The following is a 25,733-nucleotide window of genomic DNA, read 5'->3' as shown; positions in this document are numbered from 1 at the left end:
TATTTTTGGCCTTCTTTTTTTTTGCAAGAAAACTGCAACTTCTGTAAAAAAAGAAAAAAAAAAGAAAAACTGATATGACTAAGAACCAGTTCCTCTTTAATCTAGACAGACATGATGTTTCACCACATATAACTGCATCACATCACATTAAAACACATTACAGTCATCTGACAGACAATATTAGTTGGAAGTGAAAGGATCCAGAGCTTGTTGTGATGTCAAGAACAGGAAGAACTCCTTCAAAATAAAGTGCTGTACGTGAAAGTGCAGAAAAGTCCAACTGGGATCTTTTTTTTTTTTGCATAAACCTTTAATGCGTTAATGCGCACATTTTCTGAATGTTTCTTCACTTTTACATAAATGCATTAATATTTATTACTTTTTTACAGTAACATGTTAAATGCAGGACTTTGCAGATAAGCCACAGCATGGATGCAAAGACATGTACAACTGTTAAATCTGTCTCATCTCAGGACGAGTGGCTGCACAGCTGTTAAAGACACAATTAGGTACGCAAAGACATATGTTCAGTTCCTGCAGAGATCATACATAATACATAAGTTACAACTAAGTAAAAAGTCACAGCTTTACTGTAGACCTTTATTTGACAATGTTTTGTCACCACCATCCTGATTTCTGTGTAGATTTGATCATTTTGTGCTACAGTAATCAATTATACCTGCAGTGTTAGTCAATGTGTGTGTGTGGGTGGTTCGATGGGTCCATTATTGGGTTTTTTTTGTTGGTTTTTACAGTTAAACTAATGAAAAAAAAACACTTTGTACTTTCCCAGTTTGACTTTTACTGTAATTTCCATCAGCAATTTAAAAAAACCCAAAACAAAACCACCGCAGTAGAAAAGACAAACAAAAGAACAAAACAAATTCAAATTCAAAGAAAATTTCAACACGTTACACACACACAAACACACAAAAAACACAGTTTGATTGGCAGGAAGAAATTGTACCAATGTGAAACTGTTTGAAATGTCACTCTGGTTTTGTGATGAAAGTCGAGGCTCCGTTCTGACTGACAGCTCTCAGAAACACATCCGACCCCCCGGCAGCCCAACCAGGGGGATAACTGCAGTCGTCGGACCATCTCCCTCTTATTAATGCACTTTGTTCTGCCTTTTCCCTTCTTACTCACACCACCACCACCTCCTCCTCCTCCTTTTTTATTTTTTATTTTTTATTTTCCTTTGTCTCTCTGCCACATTTTCTCCTTTTCGTTCCGCTCAGATTATGTCGGATCCGAGGCTGATGAAATATCTGTAACTGTACCTGTTACGTGCCTCCTGGTATCAGCGACACGTGGTGAGATCAGCAGCTCTCTCTGGTTGCTAAGGCCAGGTAAAAACTGTTGCTAGGGACAGAAAAAGAGCGCAAGAGTGTGTACTGTACTGTATGTGTGGTTTATGCAGAGATGCAGATGGTGCACGTTCAGTGTTTTACTCTCGACACATGTCCGTACGACTCCTCGTATTCATCAGTAAATCTTCTTTTTCTTCTTTTACATCGTTATCTCTGATCTCCTTTTATCAATACGACCTAATGTGCTGGTCCAATAAAAGATGTCACTCTCTGTTTGTCTGGAAAACTCTACTGTGGTTAGACTTCCTCTGTTATGTGTTTTGGAGCTGCAGCATCAGAGAAACCCAGTTGAAGAAATGAAGATAATAGAGTTTCCTGGAGAGCTGCAGCCGCAGGGACTTGGCTCTTCAACACACGAGCAACTCTTAGAAAAAAAAAAAAGAAATCCAGGGCAGCTCTCAAAAACTTCTGCAAAAAAGGTCCAATCTGTATTAAAAACCTCTCTCTCGGTATTCTGCAAACTAAAGTGCTCATCATCTGCTCTTAACTGCACTTTTTAGAAACACATAATCTGACAATCATGACCACTCTGTGTGTCGATTGTGGGGAGCTCTGTTAGGTGTTTTTGACTCAGTGGTAATGACAGCAGAGTTTGAAGGACTTTATACTTAATATCCCTGAAACTGTGTTATTTTACACCAGGAAATCGATTTTTTTTTCTGTCTGGCCCTGGCTGCAACTAATCATTCTCATTCTTGACTGGTTTTCCAGATATTTCTGTGGTCTCTAAATAACTAAAACCCACCAATGTTGATTTATCCAACAACAGTCCAAAAGCAGAAGATTCCGTTTTTATATTACACAACTTTAAGAGGAGTTACTGTATGCAAGATTTGTACCTGAATGACCAGCTTCGGAGTAGTAATGCTGGTTAAATCAATGGCTTGTAACTAGTTCCAGGGAGAATGGAGCGTCTCTTGGCTGAAAACCAACCTTGTAAGATCAGAGCCTCCGACCCGGTGTCCCAGCTCTCGTCTCTGCGGCACCGCCACACAAATATTTGTTCTGAGACTGAAGAACATGACTTTTTTAGTCAATGTATATGTTCGAATTAGGGCCAATGGCGTGAATTTGTGGAAATATTGTTGAGAAATTTCTGGAAAAAAGACTTTTTGTGATAAAAATTTTCAACAAAAAAAAAGGTTTTTAAAAAATTCTACAAAAAAGTGGCAAAAATTTCTCCAAAAAAAAGTTTAAAGAAAAATCTAGAAATAGTGGTTACATTTCTATATATCTAAGTTTGAGAATCATTGAAGTCAATGACTAGTAACTAGTTCCAGGGAGAATGGAGCGTCTCTTGGCTGAAAACCAACCTTGTAAGATCAGAGCCTCCGACCCGGTGTCCCAGCTCTCGTCTCGCGAGAAACATGGACTGCTTTACAGCACTATGATGACACAGTGAAAACATGCACTCAGAAACTGTAGGAGGAGCTCCATAGAAAGAAAAATAAAAAAGACCAAAACAGCTAAAAAGAGACCGGACTTGCAAAGTTTCCCTTTGAAGAGAGTAGCAGCCTTTTTTCTTTTTTTTTAAAGAACAACAGGACCATTTGTTTCAGGTCCTCACACCTGAGATGGTTGTTGGATAATTCAGGTAAATCTAAAAAAAATCTTGTTTCCTGTTCTCCTTCAGGGAAAGGCGACGTGTTCGGCGACGTGTTTTGGAAGGAGACAACCCTCGCTCACGCGTGCGCTAACGTCCGAGCGCTGACGTACTGCGACCTCCACGTCATCAAGAGAGAAGCTCTGCTCAAGGTCCTGGAGTTTTACACGGCCTTCGCCAACTCCTTCTCCCGCAACCTCATCCTCACCTGCAACCTGCGCAAGAGGGTAAGTCTCACATCTTTTGTACGATACACTGGACGATCCTGATGATTCTCAAACCAGTAAAATGCACAGATTCAAACCTTTATTTACACCGTATGTTTGTGTGCAGCCTCATATTTAGCATGGACGACCAGTTTATCACAGTTGGATGTTGCCTTTCTTTTGTTGTTTTCTTGCAAGCTACTGTAGAAGGTAACAGAGCTGTTCAATCAGAAATAGCATAGTATCATTATATGTTTTTTGTCCAAAATGCAGTTTAATGAAACGCAATTTCATAATAGCACGGCCAAAGAAAAAAATAGGAGAATGTGATTAGCTGCCTGTTAGCCTGCCAGACTTAGTGCTATGTTGCTAGTTAGGTTAGCTACGTCATGTGTTCTCAGATTTTCATAGATTAATAATAAGGAACGTGATTTAGTTGAGTTTTCATTGTTAAATTGTGGTGTCAGTTGAAGTCATGTTAGCAAAGCTAGCAAGCTACAAGTCTGAAGGGTGTTTCCACTGCAGGAACTTTGGGGTAATTTCTACGTGGCCGTTAGCATCTCCACTGCAGGAACACACAACTTTTCTGGCAGCTAAACGAGTCCCTGCTTGGCGTAGGTACAGTACTCAGGGCCACGAAGAACAGGTTTACTCTGTGCTGATTGGGTATAACTCAAAATGGGATGTTACCCCAAGAGGAAGCTCCATAGTAAGCAGCATTTTTAAACCTCGGGATTCTACACTGCAGGAAAACAACAAGAGCAGTAGGAAAAGGAAAACTGTTGAAACTTTTTTTTTTTTTTTTTTTTTTTAAAAACACACCATTACAAAACAAAACTATGAAGTTTGACGATCCAAACTTTGCACATTATGTCGCCTCAAGAGTCTGGCAGGTCCAAGGGGGCAGTTGTCGGTCTGAGAAGTAAAGCTCACTTCCGCGTTCAAAAAACTGCAATCCCCTCGGCTTCCTCTGGGGGCTGGTGTCAGAAAGCAGCATTTCTCCATAGACCCCCATGTTAAAATCACCGACTTTACATCCTCAATAAACATGATCAAAGCCTGGTGTCAGCACGTTTTTTGGTTTCAACCGATAGTTTCTACCCCCGCACAAAGAGTGTACACACAAGAGAGTACACACCCACCAAAATCCAACATGGCGCTGTTCAGGCCGCCATATTTGAGTCACAAAAACGACTCCCCAAAACCAATGGGTGACGTCACGGATGCTACGTCCATGTTTTTTTACAGTCTATGGGCAGGTCCCATACAGAGTGAGAGGATGTTTCCTGTAAAGTTCCTTTACCAGGAACTTCCTTGATGGAAACGGTGTTGTAGATACAGTAAAGTTCATCTGCACATCTTTTTAGAAACAGGTGGTGTCAGAGGCCAAAGACTCGAGGTATGTTTCCAAAAGAAAAAAAATCTGTATCTCTAAATATCACAAAGAAAATTTTTGATTTGAGAGAAATGGAAAAGTTTTGCCCTGTGGATGTGAATTAGCATAAATTCGCATTTTCTTAAAATCTGGTTGCAATCTGTGATAAATTTGGATGCAAATCTGATTTGAGTGACAAGTCGTCGTCGGCAGACATACATGATCGTTTCATCACATCTGTAACTCCTTTCAGTATGAAGGACTCTGATTGGTTGCTTGTTACTGTAGCATAAAGCAGCGTAGGAGTCAGAGTCGACTTTAAGTTTTCATGGAGGAACCAGATGTTTTCTCTTCTCTTACACCGATAATTCAACCTGGAGAGTTTAATGTTCACCCGAGCTTAGAGGTGCTTCAGCTGTCAGTCATCTTTCCGTCTGAGCAGAAAACGAGCAGCACTTTATTAAAAAAAGACGAAGACGGCGTTCCGGAGGGAAATCTGAGGGAAAAAATCAGGGATTCAGGGTTTGAAACATGCAAAGAGGAAGTAGATGTTAAATACATTTCTCCAGGATTTTTCCTTATAACTCCTTATTTAATTTACTTTCCTCTCATTATAACTCAGTTGTGTATTTGCTGTTGTTCAGTCTTCATACTCTCTGAGCTCAGCGGGTCGTTTCCTCAGCGTGCGTTCACACAACACAATAAATTATACATACGGCACCGGTCGCCTCATTATGTCCCGTGCCCTTTAGTCCTGGCAGCAGGCTCCTCGCTCTCCGCAGCGTTTTCCATACTGTGTTTAAGTTCATTGTTTACAGATCATCAGTTATTGATGACCATGTGTTTTAACCACCTGCACCCAAACAGAATCTTCTCCCATCGCTGCATCGTCTGTGGTTTTAGAGACTGTCAGTTGCTGTGGTTCATAATGGACATTGATTGGACTGCGTCTCTTCAGTAACAGTGAATATTAATTGAAATAAAACACTATAGTATATATTTATTGATCGTGCTCCTCTAAAGTAAATGATCTTAAAGCTGGCAGCAGGTCTCTGTCTGAGGTATCGATCAGCTTCACTTTCTCTGGCTTCGGCTCCAGAAGCTGCTTTATGCCTCTGCTAACTGGCTTTTATATTAATTTACTTAATATATTGTATCTGCAGGAGATTTGTTATTGTTTTTGAGGTCCATAAGTCGATTTGATCCAGTTTATTCACTGTCCACTCATTTATGATCAGAAACTGTATTATTAATACAATAAATTACATTAATTACATTTTAAAATAAAAGCTGCACACATCAGTCACCGAGTCCAGACTGAAATATCTCAACAACCTTCAGATGATGAACCTCCTCTGACTCCGGTGACATTTCCTCCGGCGCTGCCGCGAGCTTGACATTTGTGATTTTGGAGTGAAATATCTCCACAGCCATCAGATAAATTGCCACGAGATCCGGTGCAGGAATTCACCCCCTAATTTTCCATCCGACTCCATCATCATTCTGTAGGTTAAGGAAACTAAACTAAAATCTTTTCCCATCAGCCTCAGCTGTGCTTAGTGCTTAAAGCCAATAATCGTTATTCTGACGCTCTAAACAGCTTTAAAGATCCAACCTGCTGTATTTAAAGGCTTCTACTTTCTTAACCCTCCTGTTGTCCTCCTGGGTCAAGGAAGGAAGGAAGGAGGGAAGGAAGTTAGGAGGGAAGGAAGGACAAAGGAAATGAAGGAAGGATAAAGGGATAGAAGGAAGGAAGGACAAAGGGAAAGCCGGAAGGAAGGAAGGAAGGCAGGAAGACAGGAAGGAAGGAAGGAAGGAAGGAAGGACAAAGGGAATGAAGGAAGGATAAAGGGATACAAGGAAGGAAGGAAGGACGAAGGGAACGATGGGAGGAAAAAGGAAGGAAAGATGGATGGAGGGAGGGAACAGATTGGGTCAAAAAAGAAGGAAGATTTAAGGACGAAAGAAGGAAGGGAGGAAGGGAGGGAGGGAGGCAAAAAGGATTGTGGAAAGAACGAAGGGAAGAAAGATGGAGGGAGGGAACAGACCAGGTCAACTTGATCAAAAGAGGAAGGAAGAAGAAGTAAGGACGAAGGAATGAAGGAAGGAATGAAGGAAGGAAGGAAGGAAGGAAGGGAAAAGGGATTGTGGAAAGAAGGAAGGGAGAAAGGAAGGAAAGGAGGAAGGATGGAGGAAGTGAACAGGTTGGGTCAATTTGACCCAGAAGGACAACAGGATACTCTGAAAGTCATTTCCTGGAAGTGCTTCACTTTGGTGTAATAAAACAGGAAACAGAGACACGTGTTGACGACCTGCTGTGCACTGATTAAAACTCTCAGTGTGATTAATGAATTGGCTGAGCCTCAGTTGAATTGTCTTCATTTTCCCTGTGATTAGCATCAAATTACAGATGAATTTGCGCTTTTAATTTCGTTTCAAAGACACAGTGGTGAAATATTTGGCGTTCCAAGTACATGCTGTGTAATTATATAACATGTTACAGTTGTACATTTCCATGTGCTACACTATAAAACTTCAGGTTGAGTTAGAGGCTTTTATTTTGAAGGGGAACAGGACATGATGCTCATTCTCATCTCCACCTCGTTGTATTGTTCAGGCTGATTTCGCAGCAGCTCAAGGTGAAGCTTTAGAATGAGTTAAAAAGTGAAAAACTACCATTAAAGCCCCAGTGTGTAACTTATTTGGCTTTTTATGAGCAAAAATCAAACATGTCTTTCATAAATCCGTATTTCACTGAAGGTGAATCACAGCTGCATCCAAAGTAAAGCTTTCTGGTACCTTAGAATGAGTTGTTACAAGTCGTTACAAATACATAAGTGGGCGACGCACCGAACCGAGGCGGCCATGTTGCATCGCCATTTTTTTTACATTGAGTGTCAGCGTGACCGTAGGTAACCACGGAAACTGAGCGGAGCTGTGGGCTCGGCCTGTTAAAACTGTCACCACTGTGTAGTGTGAGGAAGGACGGAGGCACCGGTGTTGCATTCAGGTGCAGTCAGGCAGACGGCCGTCGGCAAACCAACCGGATGTCATTTTACTCCACCAGAGAAAGACGGTAAAACAATACCACATCACCATGACAACATGTTGTCAGGCCTGTATTGTTTTGCCTCGTGCTGGCGGACCACTTGTTTACATAGACGCTTGTTTATCCTGTTACATGCAGCGTCTGTTGTCTGTCTGACGTCTGCCCCATTTCACGTGAATGCAACATCAAGAATACATTCAGACAAAGACGGTTTATAAACCAAGACCTTCCATGACGAGTCAGCTTCCTGTATGATGTCACTAGGCTTCTGCTCGGCCACGCCCCTTTAGAGAGACCAGAGGCAGCCTGGAGTGTATTGACTCCAATGGGACAATTGAACGTGAACACCGATTATGGTCTGTCCTTTCTCCCCACGGTCACTGAAGTAAATTTTGGACTCATTTTTCACAAGCCACATCTCTTCTGAACAGTTTGACACCAAAATGGTAATTTTCAGACGGAGAGATCCGGAGAAAATCCACTTTGTTCAAGACCTGTCTCTGTCTCTACGACACACTCTCGCCAGATTTGGCACAGATCTCCTAGGCAACGTCAAACAAACGGCTGCGAACTCCCGTGAAAATGATTTAAATTATTTTTGTCATGCTAAATATGACTGTTAGTAGTGTAAATATTTAATGTTATCATAAGAAAATATAAATATCTCACTTTCATCTACAAATTGTATAAATCCACACACACGATCACAGACGAGGTGGTGACGGTTGGCCACGCCCACTTAGAGAGACAGGAAGTGTATACCATTTCTATCATTGGAGCAGCCTCTCATGGAGTATCTTTCCATATTGAATATCTTTGGTTCAGATATGCAACCGCACCGCTAGATGGAGGGAATTCCTACACATTATACCATGAGGTTGTGACTTTTTCGATGATTTTTTCTTCCTCTATCCAAAACAAAAACTGTGTCATGATTCATGAACAAACTGCTCAGCTGCTCTGGGAACTAAAAACGACTAAACGACTCTAAAGGAAGGTAATTCAGTCCAGTGGTTCCCTGTATGTTATTTATTCTCCGTCCTGTTTGTGCAGCGTGCAGCAGGAATCTGCCCCGCCGGCCGGCCCCTCGCTGGCTCTCCCTCCCTCATGTAAACACACAAACAGCGACGTGGGCAGAGCTGCTGCTGCTGCTTCTTCTTTCTCTTCTTTTTTTTTTTTTCATTTCTGGTCTCTTTTGTTCCCGGGATGCGTGACAGCTGCTCGAGCGCCGCCATGATGAAGATCAACAACTTGTAGCAGTAGCAGCGGCGGCGGCATCGTTGGCTCTGTCGGGGCCCGTGGCCTCAGAGGAGACTGGATGTGTGTCAGCCTGAACTCAGCGTGTCAGTCATGCAGTAAACGACGGGCGAGCGATCTGCCTCCCTCAGCACTTTCTCTGTCCTGCTCTGACTCCAGCTCTCTCTCCTCCTTACATCCCGACTCTCTCCATCTTCACTGCAAAAACTCCAAATCTTTCCAAGAATATTTGTCTTATTTCTTGTCAAAATGTCTCATTTCTAGTCAAAACTAATCTCTTTCCACTTAAAATAAGACTCATCACCTAAAAATTAACTTGTTTGTAGATCATTTTTACTTGTTTCAAACAAATTTTCACTCGAAATAAGTAGAAAAATCTGCCAGTGAAGCAAGTTTTTTGGTGCTTGTAATAAGAAAGAAAAACTTGCCCCACTAAAACTAGATTATTTTAAGTGAAAATCTGCTTGAAAGATGTAAAAAGTGTCTAAAAACAAGCTGCTTTTCAGTCTTATTTTAAGTATAATGAGATTTGTTTTGACTGGAAATAAGACAAATATTCTTGGTAAGATTTTGAGTGTTTGCAGTTCTCTCTCTTTACTCTTCAGTAAAACACTTGTTAGCGTTGGAGATGAGATGAGGTGATTAATAATGGTGTCTCTCCTCAGGCTGCATGTTTTGCCGATGCTCTTTAGGCCTTTTGGAGCTTTAATTTTATTTTCTGTGAAATCCTCTCAGCCCTGTCAGACGAGCTGCAGCTCCAGCTCCAGCTCCTCTTCTTCAGTTCAGATGGATGCTGCTGAAGGCTTAATGGGTTTGTTCAACAGTAAATGACTGCGGAGAATAAGACACAACGCTGCTGCAGTAAAATTCTTCCTTCATAAAGGTGTTGATGCAACTGTACGGCCGTTATAGACGATGTAGTTGTGTTTCTATTGTTGTTATAAGTTAAACAGAACAGGGATCTTTCTGCAGCCGCTTTACAGTCTAGTGCTAAAATGACTTTTGCAAACTCTGCCAGACCTGGTTTAGTTTGAAAACTCTGGAGTTGTGTTGTCGTCGGGCAAAAATTGAGGTCAGTAGTGGTGAAATCAAAGTAGAGGCACTAGTGGTGCTGACGTTGCTGTGCATTTTAACGCTCCCCGTGTCTTTGCTGCTCCTCCATTGTTGTAGTTTGTGCAGCCAATCACCTGCAGAGAAGACGATGTGCTTCCTGTTTTCACACCTGGCTGGTCACATGGTCTGGGCGGAGATCATTATCCTTGTCAAATGTTTTAAAATTTGAACATATTTGTATAATTGTTCAAAAAATCATTTGAAAAGATCTGTAATTAACAGATTGCTCTTTCTTTTTAATGGAATCAATGCCTGTATCATCAGTTAATCCACAGACTGAAGACAACCATTGTTGTTTATACAGGGGAGGTGTCTTCATCAGACTTTTTTTGGGGCTTTCTCTTTATTATTCTCAGAGTTTTACTTATATAATGTGCAAATACACCGATCCAGACCCTTCATCATGGCACCTGTAGGTTGATGGGATATACAGGATCAGGCAGCAAGTGAACATTTTGGCGTCAGAGTTGATGTGTTAGAAGCAGGAAAGAATGGGCAGCGTGAGGATTTGAGCCAGTTTGACCAAACTATAAGCATGTTTCCACTTCATATGAAGCCAGTCTGTCGCCTGTACACCTGCATCTTTCGCCGTGTCGTTTCCATCAGCATTTGTCGCATAAACATTGTATCGATCAAGAGAAAATCTGATGAGATCGATCGTATTAACGATATTCATGACATTTAATCGAATTTGACTGTTTGCATAAGGCATTTTTAATTCGATATTGCTAAATGAGAATAAAATCATGTGGATGGAAACATGTCTTATGATGTCTATACGACTGAGTCAGAGCATCTGAACAAACTGCAGCTCTTGTGAGGAGTTCCCACCGGTCTGCAGTGGTTCAAGGAAGGAACAGTGGTGAACAACCGGCCCAACAACAAGCTCACTGATAGGCTGATCCAACTGACCAGCTCCTGGTGCTCAGACTGAATATTAGGCAGGTGGTCTTTGTGTTATAGCTGATGATCGGTGTAAACTAATCTGATCTAATCTATTGGCCGTACTGTCGGCTGAGGGAGCTTTGGCATTTCTTGGAGAGTTTTGTTGCTGTTGATCTTCACGATCAGCCGAGCTTCACTCTGTGATCCCAGACACAACTCTGCTCCTCCTCAAACTCCAAACTTTAATCCAGATTAGTTTTGTTATTTGCATTTGTGCTTTGTGTTTGTGTGCAGCAGCTCAGCTCTCCTGTCTATCTGCTGCTGCCTGCACCACAGACACGCTGCAGTCACAGCTTTAAGTTATGTACATGTTGATGAGACTCTGTCAAAACAAACGTCCTCGTCCATGATGTTGCAGCACAAAGTACTGGTTTGTTTACATGTGTTAACTCCTCATGGATGTGATGGGGAAGCGTAACATGGAGACTCGTCACCAGCTCTGGTCTAGACCTGGAGCCAGCAGCTCAGTCCCGCTGACTGATTTACCGCCCAGTCTGCAGTTTAACTCTGGGAGGACGTGTTGGGATACAAAAACAGCTGAGGAGCAAATACTTGGAGATATTTATAGGCGCTCTCTCTCCCACTCCGTGAAGTTATTCGCCTTTTCCAGCTTTTGATGAAAGACTCCTCTGTCAAAGAACGTGAAATACAGAGACCATGAAAAGAGTTCCAGTGCTTAAAGTGTCTGCGCCGGAGCTGATTAAGTCCTGAATTACAGCAGAGCTGCACACTCCCCGTGTCAGTCCAGCAGAGAGACAATCACAGCACAAACTCTCCTCTGTAAATCTGTCTCACTCATCCACGTCCTGTAAAGACTCTTTATCTACAGACTCACTGTCCATGTGTGTCTCATTAAATTCAATAAGTTCATCTCCATCTTTCAGTGGTGGACAGTAACGGAGTAAATTTACTTGAGTACATATCCAGAGGATTTGTACTTTACTTGAGTATTAGATTTCTTTGGTACTTATTACTCTTACTTGAATACATTTCCAAGACAAGGTCTGCTCTTTTTTTTTTTCTAAAATCCTATTGGACACAAGCTGTGTTTGTCAAAGAAGGAAACCCTAACCCCTAAAAGCAGCACATCAGTGCAGCTGCTTTCAAAGAGTTCATTCTCACTAACAAGAGTTAAAAGCTCCTTACATTCATTTAGAAACAATTATAGTCATTCATTGATGTGAAAAATAAGAAATGTACTCTTACTCTTACTTTTACTTTAAGTAAATTTAAATGCATGTACTTTTGGATACTTACGTACCTTTAAAAGCAAGTACTTTTTTACTCTTACTGGAGTAACATGTGGACTGAGCTACTTTTACATGTAATGGAGTACAGTTTGACCAGCAGTATTTGCAAGTACCATCTGCCATCTTTCCAGCTGAGGATTAAAGCACAGCTCTGATCATTACCTCCTTTACCTCCTTTACCTCCTTTACCTCCTTTCTGTGACTCAACGCTTTCATTTCATGGTTTGTTTGTTTGTTTGGATTATTAATGAGTCCATAGAGAAACATTTTCACTACGTCGTCCACATTATTTCAGTTTGACCAGAGTTCATTAAACACATCATCATCTCATTGTGTCTTCTTCTTCGTCTGACTGTTTTATATTATACAGTATATTGATTGGTCATTGATTATTGAAATGATCAAACAAACAATCAGATAATAAATCCTACATTTACTCAATAACTCTATTTAGCTACCACCTTTTAGATTTAGCTTGAGGTTGTCTTATGCACAATCATTTTGAAAATATGTCTTTTAATAAACGTTGCCAGTGTTTACACCACGACTGATGCAAAAGATAATTAACTCATATATTTATTTTTTATCTATTTAAAACCAAGGACTGAAGTACTGATAAAAACAAAACAAAATCAAAGATCTATTTTTTGCAAACCAAACGACAGGAAAAGAAGCAGCAATAAAAAACAAACAAACAACTAAACCATTTAATGCAAAATGTGATTCATAAAGTCGGCTTTACAAAACAAATGTTTTATCTTTAACTTACTTTGAGAGTGAAATCCTTCCAGACCTTTAATGGTTTTAGGATGAGAAGATGTTAAATTCTGTTCACTACGACACATGTGCAGCTCTCAGCAGAGATTGGTAGAAAGAGAGAGGACTCACTTCGTACCAAAAACTCTATCGCTCAGATCCACAGCGTGAAAAAGACGAGTGACGACGTCATTGGATGTTTTTGCTGGATTGTTTTTCCCCTGATATCCAACCTCTGATATTAACAATTGCCACTTTGTTGTAAATGAAGTTTCATGGAAAGACGCTTCATTTTCAGACATTTTTCTGTTTCCAGCTCAGTCTGGATTTTTTCTCTCTCTCTCTCTCTCTATTGTTTGGACTCATGTCCTCGCTCTTTGGTTTTTAGCTGCAGAGGCTCATGGAGGAGGGATTGTAGGTGTTTGACTTGCTATAGGCGTAGTTCGGAGGTCAATAGACACAATAAAGAGATGCAGCAGTAATGTTGAACCAAAGCTCCAGTCACCAGAGCTCCCATTACGTAAGTGCTGCTGTGTAAACGTGGCTCCTCTCTCTACCTCACCTGGCTAACAGATATATATTACCTGAGGAGAAAAGTGCAGATCTGCTGTTTCTGCAGGGCTCTTGTTATCCTCCGGCTGCTTCTTCTTTGTCAGGAGACATTTCCAGGGAATCGCTAACGACGGTTCATCTCAGCCAGAATCACTTCATCGGCCAAGTTCAGGAAACGTTCAGGAATTTGTCAGGTTTTTTTTTGGTGCAAAGAGGGTAATGAGACTCTCACAGCAGGAAGAAGATAGTGTAAATATGACTGTAGGTTTATTAAATCTTCCACTGCAGTGTGGTTGGGTCCACTGAGAGTTATCATCAGCTCTGCAGCTCCACAGCTCCACACTCTCTCTTTCTTTCTGGCCCCATCAGCTCAACCCTGTCAGGTTTTTATGGCACATTTACAGTGTGGCTCTGTGTGCTACTGTAGCAGCTGTTCAGCAAACAAGCTGAGATAAACCCACTGAGCGCCGTACCTGTCCAGACAGCTGCAGCTCAGGCATCTGCTCATTCACATACAACAGGCAACACGTGCAAAGTGGAGATAAACATCGGCTTCTGCTTTTTCCTTTTTCATTCAGTTCCTTCGGGATGAATAAAGATCTATCTATCTATCTATCTATCTATCTATCTATCTATCTATCTATCTATCTATCTATCTATCTATCTATCTATCTATCTATCTATCTATCTATCTATCTATCTATCTATCTATCTATCTATCTATCTATCTATCTACCTACCTACCTACCTATTTACTTACTTAGATACTTACTTACTTACTTCTGGTTTTTCAATTTTCATTCATTTCCTTTGGGATGAATAAAGTCCTACCTATACCTACTTACTTAAAGCAGAAGTAAGTGATATATTTGTGTTAATATAAGTCTTAAATAGTTGTATCTTCCGACAGCAATCACTTCTATAGAGTGTTTGGTCTGAAACACGGGTCTGTCAGTCACTCTGCTCTGCTGTAAGCCCAGGAGAAAACTTTCCTTGTATCCTACAACCTTTATCCAATGAGGAGAGAGAACGGCATAAAGGGGCAGTCCTCTCTGTGTGTGCAGCCAAGGGATGCGCGTGAATGTGGTGACGTAGGGACGAGGGCGGGGACTGCTAACTCCATCGGCTGACAGGAAGTTAGCCAAAACCACCGGATCGCTTACTTCTGCTTTAACTTACTTACGTACCTACCTACTTACTTACTTAGATACTTACTTACCTATGTATCAGGTGTGGTGTCTCCTCCTCTGTGTCTCTAACCCTCCTCTCCTCCATGTGCATTTGTTGCTCCATTCTCCCTGGAACTAGTTACTAGTCATTGATTTCAATGGTTCTGAAAGTTTTTTTTCTCCTTTTTTTTTATAGAAATGTAACAACTATTTCTAGATTTTTCTTTAAACTTTTTTTTGAGAAATTTTACCACTTTCTTTAAAAAAAATTAAAAACTTTTTGAACATTTTACCACTTTTTTGAGAAATTTTTGTATTCTTACCACCTTTTTCTAGAATTTTCTTTAAAAACTTTTTTTTTTTTTAAAATTTTCATCACTTTTTTCTAAAAAAGTCTTTTTTCCAGAAATTTCTCAACAATATTTCCACAAATTCACGCCACTGATCTTAATTTGAATATACACATTGACTAAAAAAGTAATGTTCTTCAGTCTCAGAACAAATATTTGTGTGTCGCCATGGAGACGAGAGCTGGGACACCGGGTCGGAGGCTCTGATCTTACAAGGTTGGTTTTCAGCCAAGAGACGCTCCATTCTCCCTGGAACTAGTTACTAGTCATTGATTTAACCGTCACAATTCATCTGAAGCTGCTTGTTTAAGGTACAAATGGAGCAGAGTTAAGCTAAAAATCCTGCATAGTTCCTCTTTAATGGAAATTTGCTGATGAAATGAGCCATTATGTGCATTTGACATCAATGGCATCAATGAAAACCAGTGTCTTCAGTGTATTTTCCAACATAACCTCAGTTGGACTTCAGGACTTTTCCACTGAAAGCTGTAGCCGAGGTGTAACTTCACATTTCTGTGTGTTGTCAGTGTTTCCCTGCCTCATTATCACTCTGAACATTTCTCTACTTGGCGAACCAAACTGAGTCTGAGCTTTTTTTTTCCCGACGCTGCCAAACGCACCGACCCCACGGCTGCCAGCTCCGAGCGACAGCCGACAAACTGATCTGAATCCGCAGCAGGAGGAGCTGGCTGCAGTTGACTCGCGCCGCGGTGTTCAATCCTTGTTCTGCTGAGTTTTAGAAACCTAAATAAACAAGTAAACAGAACCCATGAGTTGAGGCGCTGTGTGTGTGTGTGTGATGTGTGTGTGTGATGGAGGGGAGGAAGCTCATGCTGGGTGGAGGTTTTTCAGGACAGCTTGTGGTGCTGCGAGGGAAGGACTTGAGGGCTGCAGCCTGCAGGACGGGAGGCTTTTACCAGCCCTCTGTTGGATTATTCATGTGACCGACAATAAAGACGGGTGGGCATGCTGAGAGTGTGTGTGTATGTGTGTGTGTGAGGCTGAGTGTTATTGAGTGTTGAGGGCATATTTCTTAAAAGCAAGAGAACAGGAAGGAGAAGGTACTGTAGGCCGTGTTCTTGTGTGTGCAGAGATGGAGAGGAAGTGAATACATTTCCTCTGCTGCTGTTTCCACTTTCATTCAGATTTTACATCAAAACAGGAGCTTCAGTAAAACATGTGAGGAAGTTTAACCTGGGTGAACCCAGATGAATTCCCTGAAAACTGGGGAACCAATCCCAATCTGTGACTTCTAACAGCTTTGATTTGGCTGTTGCTTTAATTTTTAGAGACTGTAACATTTGATTTTTCCCCCTCGAAAAAAGGAAACACAAAATAACGTTAGCACTCTTTGTTTCGGGTTCTGTAAAAGTTTGACTTATCACTTCACCCAACATCTGACTGGATCGTTGCTCTGATTGGTTTGAGGTCGATCCAGTTTCCTACGGAGACATTTTGATCTCATCCCGTTGGTCACTTCTCACCCTCATCAAAACCAGACTCAATCTGTCATGTGGTCTGAGGTTTTCTGATGTTTGATGTGACTGTATTTAAAGGTTGTTTTATTCTAACCAGTTTAAAACAGTTTGTCTGCTGTGCCACAATCATTTTCTGGGAAGGTTAAAACTCCAGCCGCTCTTAGAGTAGATGATGTTGGACCAACGTTTTTGGCTTATGGTCTTACATCAGGTCCATAAATATATAGGTCACATATTATTTAGTTCCTAACCTGTCCATCGTTTACATATGGCATCTTCTTATTGATATCAGAACTTTAAATTCATGTCAAAGTCCAACTGCATCATGTGAAATGGATGTAGGAGCCATGAGTTGTGTTTTCTGTTAGTTAAGGTTAAGGGTTATTTTGGTGTTGTTTTTTTGGATTATTATTTTGTTTATGTAGTCATTGAGTATGTAGGATAGCAGGTCACATGATTATGGGCTGGGATACCAGTTAATATGTTCACCAGAGAGACAGAGAGAGAGAGAGGATCAGCTGGAGTCACCATATTTTTTGTTATCCGCTGTTTTCTTTGTTGTTTTTCGTGGTTATTTTGACTTTAGTTCGTGCACTTTTTTCACGAGTTGATTATCTTAGTTTTTTGTGTGAATAAGTTTAGTTCAGAAATCCCAGTGAGTGTCTTTTGTTTGAGTTTCTGGATGTGGGACATCCAGGCACCTCAGCGACTCGTTTGTACTTTGGTGTAAATAGCCAAGTTAATAGAGATCTGAGAGCTGCTTCCCACATTGTTTTATCTGAGGACGATGTTGTAATCAGCGTGATCAGTGGTCAGAAGCTCTTTCTAACAGGCCGTTGACCATGTGTTGAAATAACTGATGTTATGCATCTGCTTCAGGAAGTGGCTGGAGCAGTTAGATGCACCGGTGAGTGCAAATGTGGAGTGGCGATGGTGAATTAAGAACTCGTTAATGTTGAAGATCAGCTGCAGGAGTTTTGTTAGACGGCTGAACAGCTGATTTTTTTCTTTTTTTTTGCAGACGAAGCATCACTGTATCTTCTTTTTTTGTTCAGATCTTTATTAAATCCAGCAACAGAGACAAACGGAGGTCTGTAGGTCGTCGGAGCTGCAGATGTTTGCTCTTAAAAAAGCAACATCTGCATCATGAACCAAAAAGACACACGGCTGTTTCTGTTTCTATTCACTACACACTATATAAAATATATCTAATGTCTTTACACACACACACACACACACACACACACACTCAGGCCATCTGTGTGCTCTCAGGCTACCAGTGTTTCTCATTTACAGCAGCTCGGTTTTTATTCTCTCAGACGAGCTCAGTGGCAGAAAAGAAAATTCAAGTCGATGTTTCAGATTTCAGTTCAGCAACTTTTGTTTCTAAATCTGTATCTGTTACACTTTGCCCCAGGCGCAAGGCATTCTGGGACATTCTATATTAATCCGAGGCTTGAGGGGCTCGTAAGTCCACGGCCATCACTTCACATTGGTAGCATGTAAAGTGGGCTAAAGCCGTGTTTGGCAGCGGGGCTAGCCCCAACTTCTTCACGGCTAAAAATAGAAATGTAGGATGAGACTGCAGGCGGAACTGGCTCATGGTGGAAACAGAAGCAGCAGAGAGCAGAGAGCAGGACGGCCACAGGCTACCATAACAATTACACACTTCTCACACGAGGACGGGAAACTGTGGTTGTTCTCTTCAGACTCATCTCAGACTATAAATCCCAGCATGCACCAGACTGCTGAACTGACGGATAGCAGACGTTTGACATTTGGACCTGGACAGTCAGTTAAAGTCTTCACATAGTTTATTATAGGACAAAATTTGAATAAATTGTACAATATACATACATATAATTTTTTTGTAGACCGTTTGAAAGCCTCACTATTAATCTTCACAACATTAGAATTAAAATATGTTCAAGTATGTTAACACATACAAAGATTTATCAGGGTTTAAGGTGCTGACATAAAATATAAAAATAAACATAAGCATAACTCAAGGACGCCTGACACATAAAGACACAGAAGACACAAAAATACTACCGGTATATACATTCATACAAAGGTATCAAAAATACTACTTACAGGAAATAAATAAATATAGTAGTAATCAATCCAATCCAATCCAATCGACTTTACTGATATAGCACATTTTCAAAACATTAAAGTTTACCAAAATGCTGCACAGTCAATTACATACAGGAAATAGAGCACAAAATGGTTAAGAAAACATACACACACACAAAGTTTGATTTATCGGTAACACTTTATATATAAGTATATATAAGTAGCCTACACACTATTAAGCATTAGTTTAGCATGAAATACTGAATTAATCATTTATAACACATGCATACTCATTAGTAGGCTATGTAGTTTATAAATACAGTTACAAATGTTTTATTCATCATTGATCAGCACTAACTGTATTTATAAACTACATACTAATGAGTATTCATGCATTATAAATGAAGAATTCAGTATTTATTAATGCTTAACTAATGCTTAATAGTGTACTTATTATAAAGTGTTACCTGTCAGTCTCACATATTCATGTTAGTATCAGTTGAATGTTAACTCATTAATGTTTTCTCATTATTTTATGTTGCTATGCTATGTGCTAACCATAGTGTTACCATGTAAATGTAGCGTGCTAACTCCTCAGTGCATGTAAATCTTAGTTGATGTTCACATCCTGACCAACGTAACGTAGTCGTTAAATGAACCTGTTGTGAAAGTTCAGACATGTTGATGTGATGTTTGATGAGTAGGTCTGTTGATCAATGAACCAACATTAACATTAACTCCACAGCATCAGAGTGGACGATGATCCTGAGAGTAAAAACAACACGATATGAAATCAATGTTTAAGATTTAAACAAAAGTATTTGTTCTGTTAGCAGCTAAACGTCTGTAGCATCATCATGATCTTCCACCTCTCTGAGGAAAAGTCCAATCGAATCAGTTGATCTCTGACATTTCTCATCAGTGCTCACTCTTCTTCTTTTCTCACACACAACCAGACGTCTTCACCGCTTCACACACACACAGACACACACAGACACACACTCTCATATTTCAGTTTTGTGCAGCTCAGTGATTGTGGATCAGCTGCGAAAACAAAGAGACCCTATAACGTGAGTCACGACCTGACCTGAACACCAGAGCTTCATCAAACACCTGCACTGGTTTTAAATTCTACTTGTTCTTCTTTTTCTCTTTTTTAATGAATTATCATACGACAGTATAAGACTGAATCTAACTGGATGCAGCTGGAGCCTGTGTGTGTGTGTGTGTGTGTGTGTGTGTGTGTGTGTGTGTGTGTGTGTGTGTGTGTGTGTGTGTGTGTGTGTGTGTGTGTGTGTGTGTGTGTGTGTGTGTGTGTGTGTGTGTGTGTGTGTGTGTGTGTGTGTTAGCGTGTGTTTCAGAGGAGGACAGACTTTTAATAATGAATAAACTGGAATGTGTGTTCACAGGAGTGTGTCCTGAAGACATGGAGGGGGAGGAGAAGCTCCCTGTGTCTGCTTTAATGCATACAGTGTGTGTGTATATATACTGTATAAATCTTTGAAAGATGAAAGAGGTGTGTGTGTGTGTGTGTGTGTGTGTGTGTGTGTGTGTGTGTGTGTGTGTGTGTGTGTCAGTGCAGGTTTGTTGGCTGATGGGGAAGTTGTAAATGCACCTTTGATAAAGGTCTGCAGTTGTTTTTGTATTTGTTGTAGTTGTTGCTGTGACATTATGTTCATTCACACTGAAAATATCAATCATTCATATTCATGTAATGAACTCATGAAGTGTCAATAATAGTGTTAAGTGCCAGAGAGATGATAATTAGACTAATCTATATTAATACATCTTGATCACATTAATGTCAATAAAGCAGAGAGAGCCTGGACTGTGTGTCTCAGCTCTGCAGCAGGAGTTTAAACACGGCAGCTGAAGTTTGAAAAAGCGTCAATAACATCTGTTAGAAAACCAGAGAGGTGGGAACAGTTGGAGAAGTAAACGTTGATGTGTTCAGACTTGTAAATGCTGAGGAGCTGAGAGAAGAGACTCTAATTGGGCCCGGTGGGTTCGTCTCTCAGTCTGAGTCCTGATCCGTCCTGGATCCACACACTTTACCAACGACACTCAAACTAAACTCATTTTTTATGTTTTTTCATGGACAATTCACTCAGTAAAGCCCCAGTTTGACCTCTGTGCTGCCGGAGTGCAAGAACCTCCAATCAGAGTCAAAAAATGTTATTTAATTTAACACATAGTTGCTTTTTTTTTATGGAACCCTTCTCTATCATTTCCTATGTTTCTAGCTCCAGTTTAAACCTCAGTAGTTTAAAGGGATAGTTCAATGTTTTGGCAAATTGGCACATCGCCATAATCCCTATAGTCATAACAGTAGGTTCGTTACCTTTAATTGTTGGTGCAAGCTATTTTTAGAACGGCGGAGCAGAGCCGTGAGCTGCTCAGAGCTACGCTACGGAGGCTCATGGGATTTCTTGGTTTCCCTCATCAAACTCATCAAATACACAATCCAACAACTCCAAAACAACATTTTCAAGGAAAATACAGAGACTGCTTGATGAAAAACTGTCCCTGAAGGCAACCCACATCAGCTGTTTTGAATGAATTTCCCTCTAAAACAACTCTGTCTGGTAACGTTGTGTTATTATCTCATAGCGTGGTGAATGTGCAGCTCACAACTTGTCCACCAGAGCGTTGTGGAGTTGTTGGATTGTGTATTTGATGAGTTTGATGAGGGAAACCAAGAAATCCCATGAGCCTCCGTAGCGTAGCTCTGAGCAGCTCACGGCTCTGCTCCGCCGTTCTAAAAATAGCTTGCACCGACAATTAAAGGTAACGAACCTACTGCTATGACTATAGGGATTATGGCAATGGGCCAGTTTGCCAAAATGTTGAACTATCCCTTTAATATATTTAACCAGTAAAGCTGCATAACGTGTCATTGAGCTGCTGGAGCAGATCCTGTGTGTGTGTGTGTGTGTGTGTGTGTGACTGTGTGCTCAAGTGTAGATGCGAGTCGTGTTTGAGTGTTTGAGCGAGGCCGAGGTGCAGCAGAGAGGAGAACACACACACACAGACACACACACACACACACACTCTTTCATCTCCTCCTCCTGGTTAATAATGAATTGTTAAAGTAAAGAGGAAAACGTCAGCGACTCGCTCCTCGTGTGTTTGTGTCTCTGGAGGAAAATCTGACGTGGTTTTAACAGCTGTGTGTGTGTGTGTGTGTGTGTGTGTGTGTGTGTGTGTGTGTGTGTGTGTGTGTGTGTGTGTGTGTGTGTGTGTGTGTGCCAAAACAATTAACTGATTGAGATAAATGATCAATAAATGCATCGTGTGCTGATCACATCTGATGACTCTGAGCTTCTCTGTCGCTCTGAGCAACAGATGATTATTATTATTGGATTGATTCAAAATACTAATCAATCACATCCTGATGGTGTGATAATAATATTTTGTCACTTTCCCACATCCTCTCCTCCTGATAATCAATAATTAACGAGTCTTTACCGTGACTGACTAGATGGTAGGTTTATATCTTATTATTCTAATCCTGCACTGTCGTATATTTTCCATAATTTTCCATATATTAATGTATTTTTAATGGATTTTCATGCGGCTGCGTTAGAGACAAAGTGATTCATGGTTAAACTGATTCAAATCAATTTTTCAACACATTCATGTTTGTGTTTCACACGCGTGAACAGTGAAATAATAAAACACAAACATGAATGTGGGAGGTTTTATACGTCATGATGTTTGTTTCTAGATAATGAATCTGTGTTTGTAATGTGTGTGTGTTTGAAGTTTCATTTGTAGTCGCTATGAGTGTGTTTGTATGTATTCCCTCTGAGTCTGGTATCCTGTGGTGACACTGTGTGTGTGGGTGGGTAGAGAAATGACAGACAGGATTACCTGGGGAGACACACACACACACACACACACACACACACACACACACACACACACACACACACACACACACACACACACACACACACACACACACCCTCTTCAGTCCCTCAGGCCTTTTTGTGATGAGACAGACATGAAAACAAACTACTGTAGCTACATGTGCACACTGTACATCGACATTCATACACATAATAGAAAAGAAAATGAGTCTTAAAAATGTAAATCATTACATGTTAAGATGAAGCTTCAGGCCAGGTTAAAGGGATAGTTCAACATTTTGGCAAATTGGCCCATTGCCATAATCCCTATAGTCATAGCAGTAGGTTCGTTACCTTTAATTGTCGGTGCAAGCTATTTTTAGAACGGCGGAGCAGAGCCGCGAGCTGCTCAGAGCTACGCTACGGAGGCTCATGGGATTTCTTGGTTTCCCTCATCAAACTCATCAAATACACAATCCAACAACTCCACAACGCTGTGGTGGACAAGTTGTGACCTGCACATTCACCACGCTATGAGATAATAACACAACGTTACCACACAGAGTTGTTTTAGAGGGAAATTCATGCAAAACAGCTGATGCGCATTGCCTTCAGGGACAGTTTTTCATCAAGCAGTCTCTGAATTTACCTCTAAAACAAATTTACCTCTAAAACGACTCTCCCGAGCAGCTCGCGGCTCTGCTCTGCCGTTCTAAAAATAGCTTGCTCCAACAATTAAAGGTTACAAACCTACTGCTATGACTATAGGGATTATGGCAATGGGCCAATTTTCGAAAACGTTGAACTATCCCTTTTAATAAATAAGATACCAGATGATTCTTTATGATACCTGATCCTGAAGACTTTCTGTGACTTCAAACTTTTTTACAGGTGAACTGAATCTGTCTGGTTTAATTTAGAAATGATTGTTGTGTTGGTTGATCCACTATAAGAAAAACAAAAGTAAGAAAACCAAAGAAATTCAAAATGACTTCAAATATTAAACAATAATAAGAAGAATACATCAGATTATTCACAATAATAGATATTATAAGCCATTTTAATGACATCTCTGTCTTTATTACTGACTTTTTTTACTTAGTGGTTATAAAGGAGACTGACACATATCAGTTTATGCACATGTTGGGGTGTGTAAGTGTGTGTGAGAGAGAGAATCATTGATTAGAGACCACAGAGTCCTGTAGAATGAGCTGATCTAAGTGAAGTCAGTAAATGTTATTTCTTCTTGCAGTCTCGTTTCCTTCTCTCCCTCTCTCTCTCTCTCTCTCTCTCAGTCTATTTTTAGCAGCTTTATGATTCGAGCCCCAGCGATGCGATGTGTGCCAGAGCGGAGCGGTATAATGTTCCTCCCTCTCTCCCTCTCTCCCTCTCTCTCTCCCTCTCACTGATGCAGCATCAGATTCAGATCCAACAGAGTCCAGTTTACATCCTGCACTCGCTGCATCTATCCATCACTCTGACTGCTGCTGCTGCTGTGTGTGTGTCAGTGTAGGTGTGTGTGTCCGTGTGTGACAAAGGGCTACAACTCAACAAAAAGAATTTAATCAACCGCAGGATTGAGAGCAACCACATCTTGTACACACACACACACACAAACACACACACAGTTTCCCCTTTCAGTATCCAGGATTAAACTTCTCACACCTGTCATGGCGGCTCCTGTAACACCGCTGGAAACCAAACATAATGATTTATCTTAAAGGGATAGTTCACCCTAGAATGATATTTCGCTCATTATCTACTCACCCTCATGTCGACTAAGGGCTGGAAGAATTTTCAGAGTCCACCGTCCCTTCTCTGAGTTACAGGGGGTCTTGGCGTAACAGTGCATTTCAATGCAACGGTTGCAAAGGGACACCAGAGCTCTTCGTAAAAAAACACACACAAAAAAAACATCCAAATACCTCCATGATGCTCGTATGTAATGTCCGTCTTGTGCTGAAGCCCCAAATTGCGTAATTGTCCCGAAAAAAAATTAAAAAGTCTATATTTTAAGCTTGTTTGTAGCGGAAGCTTCTCGAAGCTCCTCTTCCTGGTCCGTCCAAATCTCGCGTGATTCGCAGTAACCGCACTGATGCCAGCGCAAATCACGCGAGATTTGGACGGACCAGGAAGAGGAGCTTCGAGAAGCTTCCGCTACAAACAAGCTTAGTCGACATGAGGGTGAGTAGATAATGAGCGAAATATCATTCTAGGGTGAACTATCCCTTTAATATGATGATAAAACAATGGTGCATGCTGGGAAGTCTGCTGCTGCTTCTCTGCTTTTTTTTTTTTTTAAACCTAATTAGCTGAGTGTTTTGTGCAAATAAAAACATTTAAAAACTGATAATCAAACTTTATAACAGATCAAATCCTCAGACTGTTATCTTTTCCCACTATAACTCAGCTGACAGATTCATGAATCAAAGCCACTAAACAGTGTTACAACCTAAGTTTAGCTGTGAGCCGTGCAGGTGAGGACTGACCTCAGGTGCTGCTCCACCTGTGTGAGACGGTTCAGGGCTGTAAACTCAGCTGAAATGTCACCCACATGTCTGCAGCTGAAAATAAACCTCCGCCCTCAAAGTCACATTTAGTTCATCCTGACCTCTTCTTCTTCTGCTCATCCTGCTTCTTACAACCACTGATAACCGGCTCCTAAAGGTGTGTTTCACTTCTTATATATTTGTACTTGACATCATATACATAGAAATGGAAAACCCTGACAAATACAAACAGCAAAGACAAACTAACTAAACCCAAAAAACATTGACATATTTCACAACAATACAACATAGAGGGAGGACATACAGTGCATGTTCTCTTAGTTAAAGGACAATTCCAGGCAAATTCAACTCGAGGCTGTATTTTCCTAACATTTTAGGTTTAAAAGAAGGAATCTGAAGATTTTCAGTTTAATGTCTCCTGTTTTGCTGTAGTTGTGTCTGTCCCCGCATCGCCACGGCAGCGATGAATGGGAGCGGATTGAAGTTCTGCTGCTTAGGCTGTTTACATCCCTCAAAGCCACAGACAGCGTCAGATGGAGACTCAAACATGCACCCAGAAGTTTTTTTTATATTCCTGTGTTTATGACACGAACGGGAGCTTCCCACTGCATGTGAACACACCGAGCGTCAACTTGGGTCTCGCGCGAGACTTTGAATTAGATCTAGTTTTACAAACATGTCGGCTTGCTTGAAGTAAATAAACTTCTGGGTGCATGTTTGAGTCTCCATCTGACGCTGTCTGTGGCTTTGAGGGATGGAAACAGCCTAAGCAGCAGAACTTCAATCTTCTCCCATTCATCGCTGCCGTGGCGATGCGGAG

The 25,733-nt window shown here is 40.9% G+C and overlaps 1 protein-coding gene across 1 annotated transcript in view; it reads left to right on the top strand.

The window, feature by feature from the left end:
* kcnh5b (potassium voltage-gated channel, subfamily H (eag-related), member 5b) overlaps positions 1–25,733 on the top strand; it is a 202,637-nt gene that overhangs the window by 156,002 nt on the left and 20,902 nt on the right. The window contains 1 exon segment of the mRNA XM_085767523.1: positions 3,007–3,203. Within this exon segment, the coding sequence (XP_085623649.1) occupies positions 3,007–3,203 (197 nt within the window).

The sequence above is a fragment of the Trachurus japonicus genome, chromosome 22 (genome assembly GCF_045865225.1).
Source record: "Trachurus japonicus isolate A0001 chromosome 22, Traja_1.0".
Taxonomy (NCBI): Eukaryota; Metazoa; Chordata; class Actinopteri; order Carangiformes; family Carangidae; genus Trachurus; species Trachurus japonicus.
This window is presented reverse-complemented; position numbering and strand designations above follow the sequence as displayed.